We start from the raw sequence: 20278 nt of genomic DNA, 5'->3' as shown, positions 1-20278 counted from the left end.
AATCAGCAAGGATCTGTTAAGGGAAGATTGCCCTGACTAATGATTGAATGTTTTGGGAAGGGAATAAGGACGATCAATGAGGTTAGCACATATGAGGCAGGATTTTCCCGTTGGCGTACAGGGGCAGGTCCTGCACGCCGACTCGTATAATGACGTGCATCCCGACATCACTGCGCGCCATCGCGATAGTTCGGTGGGCGGGCGCACCATGATCTCCGATGTGCGCCCACCATTAATTAACAGGCCACTTAAGGCCCTTGAACCACTAATTGACGCCAAATTTTCGGGGCCCATGCGACCTTCAGGTCGTCGCAAGGGAGCAACGGGCAGGCAGGTAGGCCACATTTTTATAAACCTCATCCACGGGGGGGCGGGGGGAGGGGGGGGAGGTGCGAGGGGGGTAGGAGGGCTCAATGGGGTCGCGAGTGTTATTTGTCAAACATTTAATGCTTGAAGTTACTGCTACTTGCCTGTGTGAGCAGGACTACTCAAAAACTCTTCACAGCTGCTTGGACAGTAGTAACAGGCTTCAGGTCAGGAAATCTGGAGTAAACATCATTTGTGGGGCCTTGCTGGTTTCATAAAGTCTTCCCTCAGCCTGGGAATGGGAGTCATGCTCTCCACTGGAGGGACCTCCTCTGAGGAGGAAGGGAGGCCAGAAGGGGGAGGGGGCCAGGAGTCCACATTCAGCTTCCAGAGGAGGTACCTTTGGGAGGACAGGCGCAGGCACAAGGGGCGCAGGGCCAACAGGAAGTCCAAGGTGGAAGGGGCCGCAGAAGATGCCACTATCCTGCTGCCAGGGTATACAGGCGGCAAAGCAGCTACCTCAATATGTCTGAGGTGTAGTGCCAAAGGAAGCTCTGTCTCTCAAGGGAGACAGTCACCTCCATTTGTCAGATGATAGGCCCTGAGATCTGCGCCAATTGTGTGGGTGGGCACCCTTTGCCAGTGGCGTTGAAGGTCACAGCTGCCCTCAAATTCTATGCTTCCAGCTCTTTCCGTGGGTCAGAGAGTGATCTTTACAGAATCTCCCAGTCAGCTGTCCGCACTTGTGTCAAGCAGTTGACAGACGCTCTGTTCAGGCGTGCATTGACTTTCATCCACTACTGCTGGGACAAGGCCAGCCAGACAGAGCAAGCCAGAAGCTTCGCAGCAATTGCTTTGTTCCCCTGCGTCCAGGGTGCTATAGACTGTACACATGTGACCATCAAGGCGCCAGCAGGTGAGCCCGGTGCCTTTGTCAACAGGAAGGGCTTCCACTCCATAAACGTTCAGATAGTGTGTGATCACAGGATGCAGGTTCTTCAAGTTTGTGCAAGGTACCCAAGCAGCTCCCACGATGCCTACACCCTCAGACACTCCCAGGTGCCGGGGCTCTTCAGTGCTCCAGCCCAGCTGGATGGATGGCTGCTGGGTGACAAGGGCTATCCCCTCAGAAGGTGGCTCATGACGCCTCTCTACCATCCAAGAACAGAGGCAGAGCAGCGCTACAATAGGAGCCACGGCACCACAAGAGCTGTGGTGGACAGAACCACATCTCAAGGTACGCTTCCGATGCCTGGACCGTTCAGGGGGCGCACTCCAGTACCCCCCAATCGTGTGTCGCTGATAGTGGTTGCATGCTGCGCTCTCCACAATTTGGCGCTAGAAAGGGGGGATGCAGTGGAGGAAGATGTAGATGCAGATGCTGTGACTGCACACAATGAGTCCAGCAGTGAGTCCGAGGATGAGCATGCACAGGGAAGTGCTGAGGGGGCAGACGCTGACCTGGGCATCCCCCAGGGAGGCAGGGACACGCAGGAGGCTTTAATCCAAAGAACCTTCAGCTAGCTCACCACAGAAGGACCTTCAACACGCTCCAGGGCTGCAGGCTCCATACATGATACCTGAGAGCACCATCTGCCTGGTTAGGAACATTAACTAAAGGCCTTGTCAATAAAGCTCAATGACAAACAACTCACTCATAACATCATGGGCTCCCATCCACCTGCAGAAGTAAGGAATCACCCTGAGCCATGTTCACATATGAACATTTAATGAATTAGCAAGATAAAGCAGAAAAGAAACTGAATATAAAGGTGTTCAGCATCACACCGACTAATAGCGGGGCAACATAAAACCACCAGTGAGAAGCTCGTGGTGTGCCTAAGGTGCCTTAAGTTTACGTTTTCGGGTGCTCCCTCTAGGTGCTCCCCCATCGCAGGCATTAGCATTTGAGACAGCCTGCTCACTGCGCTGTCCTGTTAGCCTCGATGACCTCTGGCCTCTGGAGCCTTTGATGGCCCCGCCTGGGAGGGAGTGGCCAGTTCCATGCCTGCCATGTCCCCAGTCGCCGCAGCCTCATCGGATCCCATGGTCACTGGCAGAGGGGAGGAGGAGCTACTGCCCTCATCCAGAGTGCCCTGACAGAAGCCTGCAGAGACAACAGGCAGCTCCTGCACTGACGTGAGGTCACTTTGGACCTCCCTGCTCACCACTGATGGGTGGGTACCGAGCTGCGATACTTGGTGCCCAATCCATCTCCCACACTGGCACTGACCAGCTGAGATCAATGCCGCCGTGAGGGTTTGCAGGTTCGAGCGTAACCCCAAGAAGCCCTGATTGTTCTCCTCAAGGACCCTCTCCCCGAGAATCGCCACTCTCTCCGTGGAGGAAGCATGGCCCTCGACCATGAGGCTCATTGCATCAGTGATGCTCCGCGTGGACTCCTCCAGCACAGGCACCATGCCAAGCATAGCCTCATGTATCTCTGCCAGATCCTCCCGCACACCCTGTGGGACTTCCAGCTTCTGCTGCCTCAGGGACAACTCCAGAGGCACATCATCAGCCACCGACTGAGCATGTGCCTGGTCCCCAGCAGTCCTCCGCCTGCTGGCATCATGGGCACTCTCTGTCTCTGCATGCACCTCAAGTGAGTGTGAAGTGCCCTCATCGCCGTACCCCGGGATACTAGCCGATGATCTAATTCCCACCGAGGTGCTAGTATCTGCGCTGGCGCCTGCCTGGCAGAGATGGTGTGACGCTGGTGATTCAAATTGTTCTTGGCCCTCAGGTGCTAGAGGTGGCCCCTCTGCCTCCTCCTCCCAGCCTTGCTCCGGTGATGCTGAAAGGAAGAGCAAGGATATTTGATTCGTTCAAGTGGAGACAATGTCAACGTGCGTGCCTGGCCCCTGGATTGGTATGCACCCATCCTTCCATAATCAATGGGAAACCCATGTTGGAGCTTAACTCACTGAACATTCAACAGTGGGATGGCTGCTGGGACACATATGGTGACCTCAGTGCACAGTAATCTTATCTCCCCCTGGCACCCTAGCCTCACCGCCACCTGTGGACCTGGGCGCATGGCACGTCTCCAGCTCCATCGCCTCCTGCACGTATCTGGTGATTATGGCCTCAGCCAGGCGGTGTTGAGTGTGGTCTTCTCTTGAAAAGGAGAGAGGAGCGTGATTAGTCCACCCTGTACCTGGATTGCCATCGCGTCCCTGCCACCCCCACCAGAGTGGGACATTGCAGGGCTCCAGTGAATCATGACCTCGCAGCTGCCGCACACTCACACTAAGAAGCCAGGGCTGACTCCCCCACCCCCCGCCCACATGCTGCCTTCATCACATGTGCCACCCACACAGTTTCACCTTGCAAAGCAAGAACACACAAGCACGTGGAACACCAAGGGCAGCAGATGGATGGGTGCCCCACCACCTGGAAGCTCCCATCCCAGCATGTCGGCACCCTGACTTTGACATGTTTTGCAGTTCCAGCACTGCACCCAGATGCAAATCCTTGAGGTAGCCCCCAAAACAGTGCGTCAGTCTACCACATGCTGCGGGTGTAGACCCCATCTCAGCGCAGGGTGAACCAGGCATGGGCAATATGTGTTGGCCCACCCAGCGAGGGACACATGCCACGAATGAGTCAATGCAGTCACCGCACTCAGAGCTGGGTCGGGGGGGGGGGTGGGTGGGAAGCCTACCTGTGGTACTCACCTTTCCCGAGCACGAGAGGTCGTTGAAATGCTTGTGACACTGGACCCAGGTGCGCCGCACCATGTCGTGGGAGCTCACTGTCTCCGCCACCTCCTCCCAGACACGTTTGGTCATGTTGGGGGGGGGGGGGGGAACCTCCTCCTCACATCCCTGGGAACGAGGACCTCCCGCCCATGCTGCCACCTCCTCCAGGAGGGCAGCTAGGCACTCGTCAGAAAAGCGAGGGGCTGACCTACCCGCTGACCTACCCTCCTGCCGGACCTGGGGAGCCCTTCTGTTGGCCATGATTCACAGTCTTCGCGAGGCTGCCTGCGCGCTCTTTAAACAGGCCATTGGACCCGGCGGTCAGCGCAGTCCCGCCACCTCCCGCCCACTCCCGCTGTCCTTGGGAGCCGTGTTTCACGCCGGGCGGGCCTTAATTAGCCCGCCCACATAAAATGGCGGCGCGGAGCCAATCACGGGCAGCGATCGGCTCCAAACCCGCTCCCGAACCGCCCATCCAACGGGGAGAAAATTCTCCCCCTAAATGCAGTTTATTTGGCTTTTAGCAACGCTCTTGAGAAGGTCCCCTTGGTTGACTGGTCAGAAAACTAAGAGCCCATGGGATCCGAGGGCAAAGCAGCAAGTTAGATCCAAAATCAGCTCAGTAGGCACAAAGCAAAGGGTAATTGCCAGCGTCTGTTTATTTGACTGAAACACTACAGCACTCATCAAGGCTGTTTCGACAGCACCTTCCAAACCCATGACCTCTACCATTTAGTAGGACAAGGGCAGCAGATACGTGGAAACACCACCACCTGGAAGTTCCCTTCCAATGCACACACCATCCTGACTTGGAAATATATCGCCGTTCCTTCACTGTCGCTGGGTCAAAATCCTGGAACTCCCTCCCTAACAGCACTGTGGGTGTACCTACACCACATGGACTGCAGCAGTTCAAGAAGGCAGCTCACCACCACCTTCTCAAGGGCAATTAGGGATGGGCATTAAATGCTGGCCCAGCCAGCGAAGCCCACATCCCTTGAACGAATAAAACAAAAAGATATTAATGAACATTTACCAGCTAACACATCACTGGAGATAATTTGAAAGAGAATGCAACAGACAAAAGTGTAGCACTGCCAGGTTAGTGTGTGAGAATGGGTATGAAGAGTGAATGTGTACACTTCCTTTTGTTTTGCAGAGAAGACATTAAAAAAATGTCATCACAATTCCATTTTTTCCTGTGCAGTGGGGACGTGTTCTGTTTCAGTCTGTTATAAACTTTCAGTCAATATTTTTTTAAAACTGGACACAGATTATTTAAATGGCCATTGTAAATCATGTGACCTTTGGCATTTTGAGCTTCAGATAGCCCTAAGTCTCAAGCAAATACTTAATTAAATATGGACGTTCACGGCCATCTGGGATATTCACACATCCCTTTGTTTAAGGATGGATCCAAACAAAAGAACCACAAGAATTCCAGCCAGCCTGTATCTCTGTTCCAGCCAGCCTGTATCTCTGTTCCAGGCAACCTGTATCTCTGTTCCAGCCAGCCTGTATCTCTGTTCCAGCCAGCCTGTATCTCTGTTCCAGCCAACCTGTATCTCTGTTCCAGCCAGCCTGTATCTCTGTTTCACACTGGACAAAAGGGATCATTAAAACTCAGCATCTGTAAGACAAATGTGAATGAATCCTCCCAATGTCCATCATATTTTGATGGTCTCCCCCATCCAAACTAGACTGGATGAATCTCAAGGTGTACAGCAACAACACACAATGTGGAATTAACTTACGCACTGCCCCTTTGATTGGAAAACGGACTCTGAGGCTGTACAAGTCACATAATGAGGGAACTATTTTGTTGTCTGCTTTTAAAATCAGCTAGAAGCTATTGCAGAGAGTTACACCAAAAGCCATTGAACTAGCTGCAAGTCATCCAAGCAGCCAAGATAATAAACAGCAATACCTTGAAAGAGGGAGATCCTAACAGAAAGAAGGATTCCCCCAATCTGTTGAAACTTTGGGTTCACCTGAGAAGTGTCCTCCTCAAAATTCAATTACAGTAAACATTACAAACTACTGAGAATCCTTTGCTCTACCAGACCTTCACTTCAACTTTTAAGGATCAGATTAATCTAAGAAACCCGAGTCCTATCACAAAAGAGACTGAAATAATCATCAGCTGTAACGGTATATTACCTTAATTTGCATCTAAGCTTTATAGATGTGAGGCGAATGAGTGAAATAATGGGCCATAACATCTGAGCTCCAGGGCATCGTATTTGGGGATACCCCAAAGATAGCGGGGGAACACACACCCGCAACAGAGGTTCCCAGGTAAGGATTGCATGACAATCGCCTGGGAAGTGCAAACTTCCAATGGGCAATTGCCCTGCAGTGGGAAACATTCGAAAATGCCATTTAAATCACAAACTTAATCTAACAAATTTAAATCACAAAATGTCCTGCATCAATAGTTACCCAGAAAACATTAGCAGAATTAAAAGCAATTATAAATTCTGGGTAACTATTGTACAGTGCCACACCGATCCTGCCCATGATACTCCCTCTCGCCTCATAACACCCCGAAACCCCAGGGGACTCCCCCATCCTCCCAATTACCTTCCCCATGGGACACCCCCACCCCCAACACCCCAACAGGACACCCCCAACCCCCAAGGGTTTACACCTGGCGACAGGAACTAACACATGGGAGTCCCCACACCCACCACAGGGCTCCCCACCAGGCCCAGCTGCCAACCTCCCCTTCCCCCGATGCCAGGCTCTGCTTCCGACCTCCCTGCACATCCCAACTCACCCCCCCCCGGCCCAACTCCTGACCCCCCCCATCCCACACTGCCAGGCCCGACTGCCAGCTTCCCTCCTCCACCACCAGGCCCAACTCTTCCCCGAACTCACATCCGCCCTCCCCCCACCCCCCAAGCCTCAGCCCGACCCAACACATCCAACTCCCAAGGCCCGACCTGACCCAAAACACCCATCCATCAAGGGCCTACCTGACCCAACACCCCAACCCCCAAGGCCCGACCTGACCCGACACCTCCATCCGTCAAGGGCCTACCTGACCCAACACCCCAACCCCCAAGGCCCGACCTGACCCGACACCTCCATCCGTCAAGGGCCTACCTGAACCAACACCCCAACCCCCAAGGCCTGACCTGACCCAAAACACCCATCCATCAAGGACCTACCTGACCCAACACCTCCATCCGTCAAGGCCCAACCTGACCCAACGCCTCCATCCGTCAAGGCCCAACCTGACCCAACACCTCCATCCGTCAAGGCCCAACCTGACCCAACACCTCCATCCGTCAAGACCCGTCCTGACCCGACATCCAACCCCCAAGGGCCTACCTGACCCGACACCCCATCCATCAAGGACCTACCTGGTCCCTGACACCCCATCCCCCAAGGGCCGACCTGACCCAACACCTCCATCCGTCAAGGGCCTACCTGACCCAACACCCCAACCCCCAAGGCCCGACCTGACCCGACAACACCATCCCCCAAGGCCCAAACCAATCCAACACCCCCATCCCCCAAGGCCCGACCTGACCCGACACCCAAGCCCCAAGGCCCAACCTGACCCAACACCTCCATCTGTCAAGGCCCAAACTGACCCAACACCTCCATCCGTCAAGGCCCAACCTGACCCAACACCTCCATCCGTCAAGGCCCAACCTGACCCGACACCCCCATCCATCAAGGGCCTACCCGACCTGACACCTCTATCCATCAAGGGCCTTCCTGACCCGACACTCCATCCCCCAAGGCCCAACCCAACCCAACACCCCATCCCCCAAGGCCCAACCTGACCCGACACCTCCATCCGTCAAGGGCCTACCTGATCCGACACCCAACCCCCAAGGCCCTAACCAACCCAACACCCCCATCCCCCAAGGCCCGGCCTGACCCGACACCCCCCCAAGGCGCAGCCTAATTCCCCTCCAAGTCCCAATCCAACCCCCAACCCCCACGCCCAACCAGACCAGACACCTCCCCACGTGACCTGACCCCCATCCCCTCACTAATCCTACCCACTTACCTCATGTATTACTTTCTCCCTGGCTTGTCAAAGACCTTGAAACCTGGCTAGACCTTTAACTTACCTGGTTTACAGCAGCTAGTGCTGTAAAAAAGGTGGCGCGGGTTACTTACCTGTGACTCTATTGCCCTCAATGCTAGCTGCTGGGGACAGGCCGCACTGCCCAGATCTTACCCAGCCTGAGTTGGAAGGGGAGGCGATAGAGTAGTGGTATTGTTGCTGGACTAATAATCCAGAGACTTAGGGCAATGCTCTGGGGGGGCCTGGGTTTGAATCCCACCACAGCAGAATTCCAGAATTAAAAAACTGGAACTAAAAGTCTAATGATGACCAAGAAATGAGTGTTGTAAAAAACCCATCTGGTTCACTAATGCCCTTAGAGAAGGAAATCTACTGGCCTATGTGACTCCAAACCACTGGCAATGTGGTTAACTCTTAAATGCCCCTCTGAACAAGGGCAATAAATGCTGGCCTAGCCAGTGATGCCCACATCCCCTGAATGGATAGAAAGTAGTATCACCTGGGTTTTAAGGTGAGAGCTTTTGAGTGGAGTGGCAATCTAACTCAATCGCCACTCCGTTACAGCCCATTATGTTATTCTCAGGGTAAGTGGATGAGAATTATTAATATTCTTTATTTTTAAACTCACCACAAGATTGCTGCTGGAATTATTTAATTGGAACGCTCACTCTGAGGGTAAAAAAACACACCACTCTTTCAAACATACTGATCATGACAGTAAAGGGAACATTCGGTCTGTGACAAGGTCCTGAAAATTGATAAAGAGGAGCTATTGGCTGTACTTAAAGTTAATAAGAAAAGGGAACTAAGGGTGGAGACAGATTTATTCGGGGCTTTCAAAAGGGAGTTGGATAATTATTTGAAGAGAAAAAATCTCCAGGGCTCCAGGGAAAAGGCGTGGGAGTGGGACTAGTGGAGTAGTTCTGACAGAGAGCTGACACGGACACAACGGGCACAAGTGGCCTTTTTCTGTGCTGTAATCATTCTATGATTGTGCTGCATAGCCAGCCTGAACAGTGCCTGCCCTGTGCCTGCTGAACTGTATCAGTGTTGTACCCCCTGAACTGTACTGAGCTGTACAACAGGCCATTCACAGTGTTCTCAGTATTTATGGAAGAGTAGAAAAACTGAGTCTTAAACCATCAGTGTTCTTCCTCACCTGAAGCAGTTCCTTGTCCACTTGAAGTAGCTCCTTTAACCTTAGTTTCCCAATCAGCTCCTGGTGAATGATCGGCGGGTCTGTCACTGGGGGCAGCTGACAATGTCCCACTCCTGAGAGTTATCACATCGTCAGCTGGAGACTCTTCATTCGCTGCTGCTGGAAGATTTAAAACCTGGCACCAGATCAGAAATACCAAACACAAGTTGCTGGCAAACATTGTGAATTATCACTGTCCTTTACTCTCCACCTCGAAGTTCTCTCCCTTTATTAACACAGTTTTCTCTGTCTGTCCTCCTGATCAATCTTTCTTTCCCTCTTGAGTTTCTCTGTCTTTCACTCTCCGTCAATCCGTCTCAGCTCTTGGTTTGTTTTTGAATCTGTGCCAGCCTTGATTCATGTCAGAAATAACTTTGTAACAGCCCCCAGCCTTACCCAGGCAGCAGGAGGAGGAGAAACATGAAAACCCTGAACAGTTTGGGAGAAGGGCCAAGCACACTGACAGATAAGACATTCTGCTGCTACACTGCAAACACCAATAGCACAGATACAGAATGCACAAGCATAGGCTTCTGACTTTCCGTGTATTACCGAGGGAGTCCTGCAGAGTCAAGAGATGACATATTTCGCATAGATATTGCAGGTGGGGCTTCTTTCTTTGGGAAAATCTCACTGATCTTGCTAACTCTGAACCAGTTTTCTGGATCAGGCTGACATCTGAGAGGCAGGGGTCGGAGGTGGGGTCGGGGGTGATGGTGGTGGGGAGAACGGGGTGGGCTCCCACTGAGGTACCTCGATTGGGGGTTACTCAATTTAAATATGGATCTTTTGATATAAGTCACACTGCAATTCAGTCTTCAGGCTACAAATGTGTTTCTTCAATAAGACACCATTATTATTATTATTATAAGTTTTTGAAAAGGAAAGGTTTGAAGAGCTATGGGGGAAGACCAGGGAAGTGGGAAAAGTTGACAGCTCTTTCAGCACAGGCACAATGGGCTATAAACGTCTGATTCCATGAAAGGAAAATGCTGGGCTCCTTTTGCAGGGAAGGTTATCTCTGCAATTCTCCCCCTCCCACGCCACTATCAGCTGTCACACCCCTTACTCTGGGATACTCTGGTGAGCCCCTGCCTGGATACACCTCTGCCTCACTGAGAAAACCTCTTCTCATAGTGTATCTGACTATTCTTGTATTCAATTGCTATGACTTTTCTTCAACTTTCTAGTGAGTGACCGCTGATCCCCTGTGAAACACTGTGGAACATACTGTTATATCAGAGAGCAGTGCAGGTACAGTTTGTCATTTCAGTTCGAGACAACACTCCATGTTCAGATGAAGAAACCCCCAAGCAGAACATTTGCCTGTTTGTTTTCTGAACTTAGAACTACAGCACACAGTAGTCATCAATCACAGTCTAGAATCGACATGAGACATTCAGGAACAAACTGACTGTTCCGAACAATTTACATTGTCAGTAACTTTTGAATTTCTTTCTACTTTTTTAAAATATTTTTTCACGGGATGTGGGTGTCGCTGGCTGGGCCCAGCATTTATTGCCCATCCCTAGTTGCCCTTGAGAAGGTGGTGGTGAGCTGCCTTTTTGAACCGCTGCAGTCCATGTGCTGTAGGTACACCCACAGTGCTGTTAGGGAGGGGGTTCCAGGATTTTGACACAGTGACAATGAAGGAACAGCCCTGACTTGGAGGGCAATTTGCAGGTGGTGGTGTTCCCATCTATCTGCTGCCCTTGTCCTTCTAGATGCTAGAGGGCAGGGTTTGAAAGGTACTGTCGCAAGAGCCTTGATGAGTTGCTGCAGTGCACCTTGCAGATGGTACACACTGTATCAGTGATGGAAGGAGTGAATGTTGAAGGTATTGGATGAGGTGCCAATCAATCGGGCTGCTTTGTGCTAGATGGTGTTGAGCTTCTTGAGTGTTGTGGGAACTGCACGCATCCAGGCAAGTGGAGAGCTTTCCATCGTACTCCTGCCTTGCAGATGGTGGACATGCTTTGGAGAGTCAAGAGGTGAGTTACTCTCCGCACAATTCATTGCCTCTAACCTGTTCTTGTAGCCACAGTATTTATATGGCTGGTCTAGTTCAGTTTCTGGTCAATGGTAACCACCAGGATGTTGATAGTGGGGGATTCAGTGATGGTAATGCCATTGAATATCTTGAGGAGCTGGTTGGAGAGATGGGAGATGTCTTGTTGGAGATGGTCATTTCCTGGCACTTGTGTGGCGTGAATGTTACTTGCCACTTATCAGCCCAAACTTGAATGCTGTACAGGGCTTGCTGCATATGGGCACACACTGCTTCAGTATCTGAGGAGTCGCGAATGGTACTGAACATTGTACAATCATCAGTGAACATCCCCACTTCTGACCTTATGATGGAAGGAAGGTCATTGATGAAGCAGCTGAAGATGGTTGGGCTGAGGACACTTCCCTAAGGAACTCCTGCAGTGATGTCCTAGAGCTGAGATGATTGGACTCCAACAACCACAACCATCTTCCTTTCTGCTGGGTATGATTTCAACCAATGGAGAATTTTTCCCCTGATTCCCATTGATTCCAGTTTCCCTAGGGTTCCTTGATGCCACACTCAGTCAAATGGTGCCTCTTACCTCATCTTTTGAATTTAGCCCGTTTGTCCATGTTTTCACTATGACTGTAATGAGGTCAGGGGCTGTGTGGCCCTGGCAGAACCCAAACTAACCGTCAGTGAACAGGTTATTGCTCAGGAAGTGCTGCTTGATAGTAGTGTCGATGACACCTTCCATCACTTTGCTGATGATCTATAGTAGATTGCTGGGGGGTAATTGGCCAGGTTGATTTATCCTGCTTTTTGTGGACAGGACAAAGATGGACAATTTTCCACATTGCTGAGTACATGCTAGTGTTGTAGCTGTACTTGAACAGCTTGGCTAAGGGTGCAGCTAGTTCTGGAGCACACGTCTTCAACGCTATTGCCGGAATATTGTCAGGGCCATAGCCTTTGGAGTAATGAGTGCCTTCAGCCATTTCTTGATATCACGTGCAGTGAATTGAATTGGCTGAAGATTGGCATTTGTGATGCTAGGGATGTCTGGAGGAGGCCGAGATGGATTATCCACTCGGCACTTCTGCCTGAAGGCTGTTACAAATACTTCAGCCTTGTCTTCTGCACTGATGTGCTGGGCTCCCCCATCATTGAGGATGGGGATATTTGTGGAGCCTCCTCCTCCAGTGAGTTGTTTAAATGTCCACCATCATTCATGACTGGATGTGGCAGGACTGCAGAGCTTAGATCTGATCTGTTGGTTGTGGAATCGCTTAGCCCTGTCTATCACTTGCTGCTTATGCTCTTTGGTACGTAAGTAGTCCTGTGTTATAGCTTCACCAGGTTGACACCTCATTTTTAGGTATGCCTGGTGCTGCTCCTGGCATGCCCTCCTGCACTCTTCATTGAACCAGGGTTGATTCCCAGCTTAATGGTAATGGTAGAGTGGGGGATATGCTGGGCCATGAGGTTACAGATTGTGTTCAAGTACAATTCTGCTGCTGCTGATGGCCCACAGCGCCTCATGGATGCCCAGTCATGGAGTTGCTAAACCTAATCGAAATCTATCCCACTTAGCACAGTGGAAGTGCCACACAACACAATGCAGAGTATCCTCAGTGTGAAGATTGTACTTCATCTCCACAAGGACTGTGCAGTGGTCACTCCTACTGATAACCTGGACCTGACGTTCTACATCCCGGAGTATTGAAAGGGGTGACTGTAGACATATTGTATGCATTGGTGATCATCTTTCAAAATTGTACAGATTCTGGAACGGTGCCTGCAGAATGAAGGTAGCAAAGGTACCCCACTATTTAAGAATGGAGGGAAAGGGAACACAGGTAACAACAAACCTGTTAGCCTGACATCTGTAGTATGGAAAATGCTAAAATCTATTTGAAAGGTTTGATAACTGGGTATTTAGAAAATAATGGTAAAGTTAGGTAGAGTCAATATGGATTTGTGAAAGGGGAATCATGCTTGACAAACCTTTTGGAGCTTTTTGAGGATGTTACTAGCAGATAGATAAGAGAGAACCAGCAATTTCCAGGAGACGTTCTGTAAGGAGCATAGGAGCAGGAGTTAAGTCATTGGGCCCTCCGATTCTGCTCCACCATTGAATAAGGTCATGGTTAATCTGGTTGTGGTCTCAGCTGCACTTTCCTGTTTGCCCCGGCCCCCACCCCACTCCCCCGATAACCCCTGACTCCTTTGCCTAACAAAAATCTGTCTTACTCTACTTTAATTCAAAGACCCAGTTCCACTACTTTCTGGGGAAGGGAATTCAAAGCACCAACAATCCTTTGGGAAAGAAAGTTTATCCTCATTTCTGTCTTAAAAGAGGCCTCTTATTTTTAAACTATGTCCCCGAGTTCTAGTCTCCCCAACAAGAGGAAACATCCTCCAGGTATCCACCCTATCAAGTCCCCTCAAGATCTTATATGTTTCAATAAGATGAGCTCTCATTCTTCTAAACTCCAGTAGGTATGGGCCTAACCTGTCAAACTATTTTTCATAAGACAACCCCACCGTCTCAGGACTGAGTCCAGTGAATCTTCTCTGAACTGTTTCTAAAGCAACTATATTCTTTTTAAAATAAGGAAATCAAAATTGCATACAGTACTCCAGATGTGGTCTCACTAAGGCCCCGTACAGATGTAGTAAAACTTTTATATTCCATTCTACATGCAATAAACACCAATATTCCATTTGCCTTCCTAATCACTTACTGTATCTGCATACTAAGGTTTTGTGATTCATGTACCGGGACACCTAGGTCCCTCTGTACCACTGAGTTCTGCAGTCTCTCTCCATTTAAATAGTATACTGCTTTTCTATTCTTCCTGCCAAAGTGAACACATTCACATTTACCCACATTATACTCCATCTGTCAAATTTTTGCCCACTCACTTAACCTGTCTATATTCCTTTGCAGACTTTCTACCTCTTCTTGACAACTTACTTTCCTATCTACTTTGGTGTCATAGGCAAATTTAGCTACCATACATTTGGTCCCTTTATCCAAGTTGTTGATATGAATTGTAAATAGTTTAAGTCCCAGCTCTAATCTCTTTGGCACTCTGAATCTGAAAAATACCCATTTGTCCCTACTCTCTGCTTCCTGTTGGCCAAACAATCCTTTATCCATGCTAATACATTAACCCCTACACCATATACTCATTTCTTATGTAGTAACCTTTGATATGGTACATTATCAAATACCTTTTGGAAATCCAAGTACCCCACATCTACTGGTTCCCCTTTGTCCACCTTGAATGTTGCTTCATCAAGAAAGTCTAACATTAGTAAAACATGATTTTCCTTTCACAAACCATGTTATCAAATCGTGACTATCGAAGTATCCTGCTATAACCTCCTTAATAATGGATTCTAGCACTTTCTGTAAGACAGATGTTAGGCTAACTGGCCGATAGTTTCCTGCTTTCTGCCTCCCTCCTTTATTGGTTTAAGGTTCTGCATGAGCTATTTTCCAATCCGCTGGAACCTTTCCGGAATCTAAGGAAATTTGGAAGATTATAACCAATACATCTGCTATCTGTGCTGCCACTTCTTTTAAGATCCTATGACACAGGCCATCTGGGGACTTGTCAGTCTTTAGGTCTAATAGTTTTCCTGGCACCCTTTCCTTGGTGATGGTGATTGTATTAAGTTCATCCCTCCTTATCATTCCTTGATTTTCATGAACGTTTGGGAAGTTTTCTAAGTCCTCTACTGCAAAGGCAGAAATAAAATACCTGTTCAACCCCTCCACCATTTCTTTGTTTTGCATCATCAATTCCCCACATTCACTCTCTGGAGGACCAACACCAGATTTAGTTACTCTTTTCCTAGAAAAGAAACAGGTAACTTTTACCATCTGTTTTTATATCACAAGCTAGCGTTCTCTCATACTCTGCTTTCTGCCTCTTTATTGTCATTTTAATCACTTTTTGCATCTTCTTTAAATATGTCCAACCCTCTGATCTACTGCTAGTCTTTGCCAATTTGTACAGTGGTTCTTTCAATTTAATATTATCCTTAACCTCCTTATTTAGCTATGGATGATGCATCCTTCTCAAAGAGCCTTTCTCACTGGGATAAATCTTTTCTGAGCGTTATTAAGTATCTCCTTAACAGTCTGCCACTGCAGCTCTACTCCCCTACCTTTTAAGTTAGTTTCCCTGTTCGCTTTAGCCAGCTCTGACTTCATACTCTCATAGTTACCTTTATTTAGGTTTAAAACACTAGTCATGAACACACAATTCTCCATTTCATACCAAACATGAAATTCTATCATGTCATGATCGCTGTTACTTAGATGCTCCTTTACCATGAAGTTATTGATTAATCCTGTCTCATTACACATGCCCAGCTCTGGGGTAGCCTGCTCCCTGGTTGGCTCCGTAACATACCACACAGGAGGTTAGTGAGCAAAACTAGGGCTCATGGAATTAGGTTAAAAATACTGGCATGGACTGAGGTTTGGTTAATGGACAGAAAACAGAGCAAAGGGATAAACCGATCATCCTTAGGTTGGCAGGCTGTCACTTGTGGGGCACCACAAGGATCAGTGCTTGGGCCCCAGCTATTCACAATCCATATCAATGGTTTGGATGTGGGGGCCAAATGTAATATTTCCAAGCTTGCTGATGACACAAAACTTGTTGGGAACCTGAGTTGTGAGGGGATGCAAAGCCGCATCAAGGAGAATTAGATAGACTAAGTGAGCGGGCAAGAACATGGCCCATGAAATATAATATGGAAAAATGTGAAGTTATCCATTTTTATTAGAAGATTAGAAATGCAAAGTATCTCTTAAATGGGGAGAAATTATTTGTTTATTCGTTCCTAGCCTCTGACCTGCTCTTGTAGCCACAGCATTTATATAGCTAGTCCAATTCAGTTTCTGGTCAATGGTAATCCCCAGGATGTTGATAGTGGGGGATTCAGTGATGCCATTGAATGTCAAGGGGCAATGGCTAGATTCTCTCTTGTTGGAGATGGTCATTGCCTGACACTTGTGTGGCGCGGATGTTACTTGCCACTTGTCAGCCCAAGCCTGGATATTGTCCAGGTCTTGCTGCACTTGGACATGGACTGCTTCAGTATCTGAGGAGTTACGAATGGTGCTGAACATCGTGCAATCGTCAGTGAACATCCCCACTTCTGACCTTATGATGGAAGGAAGGTCATTGATGAAGCAGCTGAAGATGGTTGCGCCAAGGACACTACCCTGAGGAACTCCTGCAGTGATGTCCTGGAGCTGAGATGACTGACCTCTAACAACCACAGCCATCTTCCTTTGTGCTAGGTATGACGCCAATCAATGGGGAGTTTTCCCTGATTCCCATTGACTCCAGTTTTGCTAGGGCTCCTTGATGCCACACTCGGTTAAAGCCTTGATGTGAAGGGCAGTCACTCCCGCCTCACCTCGGGAGTTCAGCTCTTTTGTCCATATTTGAACCAAGGCTGTGTAGAGGACAGGAGCTGAGTGGCCCTGGCAGAACCCAAACTGGGCGTCAGTGAGCAGGTTGTTGCTAAGCAAGTTCCGTTTGATAGCACTGTTGATGACCCCTTCCATTACCTTACTGATGATGGAGAGTAGACTGACAGGGCGTTAATTGGCCGGGTTGGATTTGTCCTGCTTTTTGTGTACAGGCATACCTGGGCAATTTTCCACATAGCCAGGTAGATGCCAGTGTTGTAGCTGTACTGGAACAGCTTGGCTAGGGGCATGGCAAGTTCAGGAGCACAAGTCTTCAGTTCTATTGCTGGAATATTATCAGGGCCCATAGCCTTTGCAGTATCCAGTGCCTTCAGCCATTTCCTGATATCATGTGGAGTGAATTGAATTGGCTGAAGACTGGCATTTGTAATGCTGGGAACCTCCAGAGGAGGCTGAGATGGATTGTCCACTCAGCACTTCTGGTTGAAGATTGTAGCAAATGCTTCAGCCTTCCCTTATGCACTGATGTGTTGGGTTCCTCCATCATTGAGGATGGGATATTTGTGGACTCTCCTCCTCCAGTGAGTTGTTTAATTGTCCACTACCATTCACAACTGGATGTGGCAGGACAGCACAGTTTAGATCTGATCCAATGTTTGTGGGTTTGCTTAGCTCTATCACTTGCTGCTTATGCTGTTTGGCACGCAAGTAGTCCCGTGTTGTAGCATCACCTCATTTTTAGGTATGCCTGGTGCTGTTCCTGGCATGCCCTCCTGAACCAGGATTGATCCCCTGGCTTGATGGTAATGGTAGAGAGGGGGATATGCCAGGCCTTGAGGTTACGGATTGTGGTTGAGTACAATTCTGCTGCTGCTGTTGGCCCACAGTGCCTCGTGGGCGCCAATCTCAAGTTGCTAGATATGTTTGAAATCTCTCCCATTTCAATACTATAATGGAGCTAAAACCTCACACTATATTTTTATGAAATATATATATCAACATGGCTACTTCCTAAAATTTTTAAAACTGAACAAAGGCTTTAAACAGGCTGAAGCTATGTCTGCCTGTAACCCTGAACAAAAGCAACTTTCTGATTGTGACCTTCGAACAATAGGAGCTAACCTAGCAGCATCGAAGAAATTTGCGTCTCGTTATCTCTGAAGAATGCAGAGGCCAAATTCAAAGAGAATTATACAAAGGCCATCTACTTTTCATAAGCCAGGCTGGCCAACAGAGACTACTATTCTGCTAGGACAAAAGACCTTGCAAACTCCTTTAAAAACTTAATGGTTGAAACATTAAAAATCTCAAGATCTCAAGGACCCAGACAAAGGAATATATATTCTGTATCAAAGCCAAAGTGGAGGAGGGAGTGCCCCAACCACCCACCCACCCCACCCCCCCCCCCCCCCCCCCCCCCCCCCCCCCACCCCCTCCCTGTGAGACAGCTCTCCAAATGTTGGCACTAGCCCTCAGATGTTAGTAAGGAGGACTTTGCAGGATCTACAGGACAGGTTGTGCCATTGTCGTTTCCAGTGCCTAGGTCAATGCTGGGTGATCCATCCCCTTTCAATCCTTTTTTCAGGATTTGTGACTTAATCAATCCCTCTCCTAAGAAATCTCACTAACTGCTGTTTACACAATGGTTCAACTGCTTATAATAGAGGTTTTTGTGCTGTTAATTCAAATATCTTGCAAAATTAGATTTCAGCCGAACAACAAAGTGTATTTGTATGGCACCTTTAACAAAGTAAAACATCCCAAGGGGCTTCACAGGAGCATTACCAAACAAAATTTGAAAGCAAGTTACATGAGGATACATTAGAACAGACGATCATAGGCTTTGTTAAAGTGGTAGGATTTAAGGAGTCATAAAGGAGGAAAGAGAGATAGAGAGGGTTAAAAAGGAATTGCCCAAACTTAGTCTCAAAGGGCTTGAGGTGCGGCCGCCAATGGTGGAGTGAATAAAATCATTAATGCCCATAAGGCTAGAATTAGGGAACGTAGATATCTCAGAGGATTACTGGGTTGGAAGAGCTTTCAGAAAGAGGGAGGAATTTGAAACAAGGTTGATATAGTTCCAAGTCAGGATAGCATGTGGCTTGGAGGGCATCTTGCAATGCTGCTGCTGCCCTTGTCCTTCTAGGTGGTAGATGACGCCACTTTGGAAGGTGCTGTCAAAAGAGCCTTGGCAAATTGCTGCTGTGCAGCTTGTATATGGTACACACTGCTGGTACTTTGTGTCGCTGGTGGAGTGGACTGGCCCTGCAGACCCCGAACTCAGAACATCAGAGACCAGGTTATTAAAAACAAAAAAACTGCAGATGCTGGAAATCCAAAACAAAAACAGAATTACCTGGAAAAACTCAGCAGGTCTGGCAGCATCGGCGGAGAAGAAAAGAGTTGACGTTTCGAGTCCTCATGACCCTTGGACAGAACTTGAGTTCGAGTCCAAGAAAGAGTTGAAATATAAGCTGGTTTAAGGTGTGTGTGTGGGGGGCGGAGAGATAGAGAGACAGAGAGGTGGAGGGGGGGGGTGTGGTTGTAGGGACAAACAAGCAGTGATAGAAGCAGATCATCAAAAGATGTCAACGACAATAGTACAATAGAACACATAGGTGTTAAAGTTAAAGTTGGTGATATTATCTAAACAAATGTGCTAATTAAGAATGGATGGTAGAGCACTCAAGGTATAGCTCTAGTGGGGGGTTTTTTTATATAACGGAAATAGGTGGGAAAAGGAAAATCTTTATAATTTATTGGAAAAAAAAGGAAGGGGGAAACAGAAAGGGGGTGGGGGTGGGGGAGGGAGCTCACGACCTAAAGTTGTTGAATTCAATATTCAGTCCAGAAGGCTGTAAAGTCCCTAGTCGGAAGATGAGGTGTTGTTCCTCCAGTTTGCGTTGGGCTTCACTGGAACAATGCAGCAAGCCAAGGACAGACATGTGGGCAAGAGAGCAGGGTGGAGTGTTAAAATGGCAAGCGACAGGGAGGTTTGGGTCATTCTTGCGGACAGACCGCAGGTGTTCTGCAAAGCGGTCGCCCAGTTTACGTTTGGTCTCTCCAATGTAGAGGAGACCACATTGGGAGCAACGAATGCAGTAGACTAAGTTGGGGGAAATGCAAGTGAAATGCTGCTTCACTTGAAAGGAGTGTTTGGGTCCTTGGACGGTGAGGAGAGAGGAAGTGAAGGGGCAGGTGTTGCATCTTTTGCATGGGCATGGGGTGGTGCCATAGGAGGGGGTTGAGGAGTAGGGGGTGATGGAGGAGTGGACCAGGGTGTCCTGGAGGGAGCGATCCCTACGGAATGCCGATAAGGGGGGTGAAGAGAAGATGTGTTTGGTGGTGGCATCATGCTGGAGTTGGCGGAAATGGCGGAGGATGATCCTTTGAATACGGAGGCTGGTGGGGTGATAAGTGAGGACAAGGGGGACCCTATCATGTTTCTGGGAGGGAGGAGAAGGCATGAGGGTGGATGCGCGGGAGATGGGCCGGACACGGTTGAGGGCCCTGTCAACGACCATGGGTGGAAAACCTCGGTTAAGGAAGAAGGAGGACATGTCAGAGG

The 20278-nt window shown here is 48.8% G+C and overlaps 1 protein-coding gene across 3 annotated transcripts in view; it reads right to left on the bottom strand.

The window, feature by feature from the left end:
* LOC121279949 (disintegrin and metalloproteinase domain-containing protein 12-like) overlaps positions 1-20278 on the bottom strand; it is a 375022-nt gene that overhangs the window by 342084 nt on the left and 12660 nt on the right. For 2 of the 3 annotated variants that reach the window (XM_041191551.1, XM_041191560.1), the window contains exon 1: positions 9218-9596. The exons of the other annotated variant lie outside the window; for it this stretch is intronic. In XM_041191551.1, the coding sequence (XP_041047485.1) occupies positions 9218-9437 (220 nt within the window). In that variant the 5' untranslated portion in view covers positions 9438-9596. Of the gene's footprint in view, positions 1-9217; positions 9597-20278 lie in introns of those variants that run through there. 3 annotated transcript variants of the gene reach the window in all.

The sequence above is a fragment of the Carcharodon carcharias genome, chromosome 1 (assembly GCF_017639515.1).
Source record: "Carcharodon carcharias isolate sCarCar2 chromosome 1, sCarCar2.pri, whole genome shotgun sequence".
In the NCBI taxonomy this organism is placed as follows: Eukaryota; Metazoa; Chordata; class Chondrichthyes; order Lamniformes; family Lamnidae; genus Carcharodon; species Carcharodon carcharias.
This window is presented reverse-complemented; position numbering and strand designations above follow the sequence as displayed.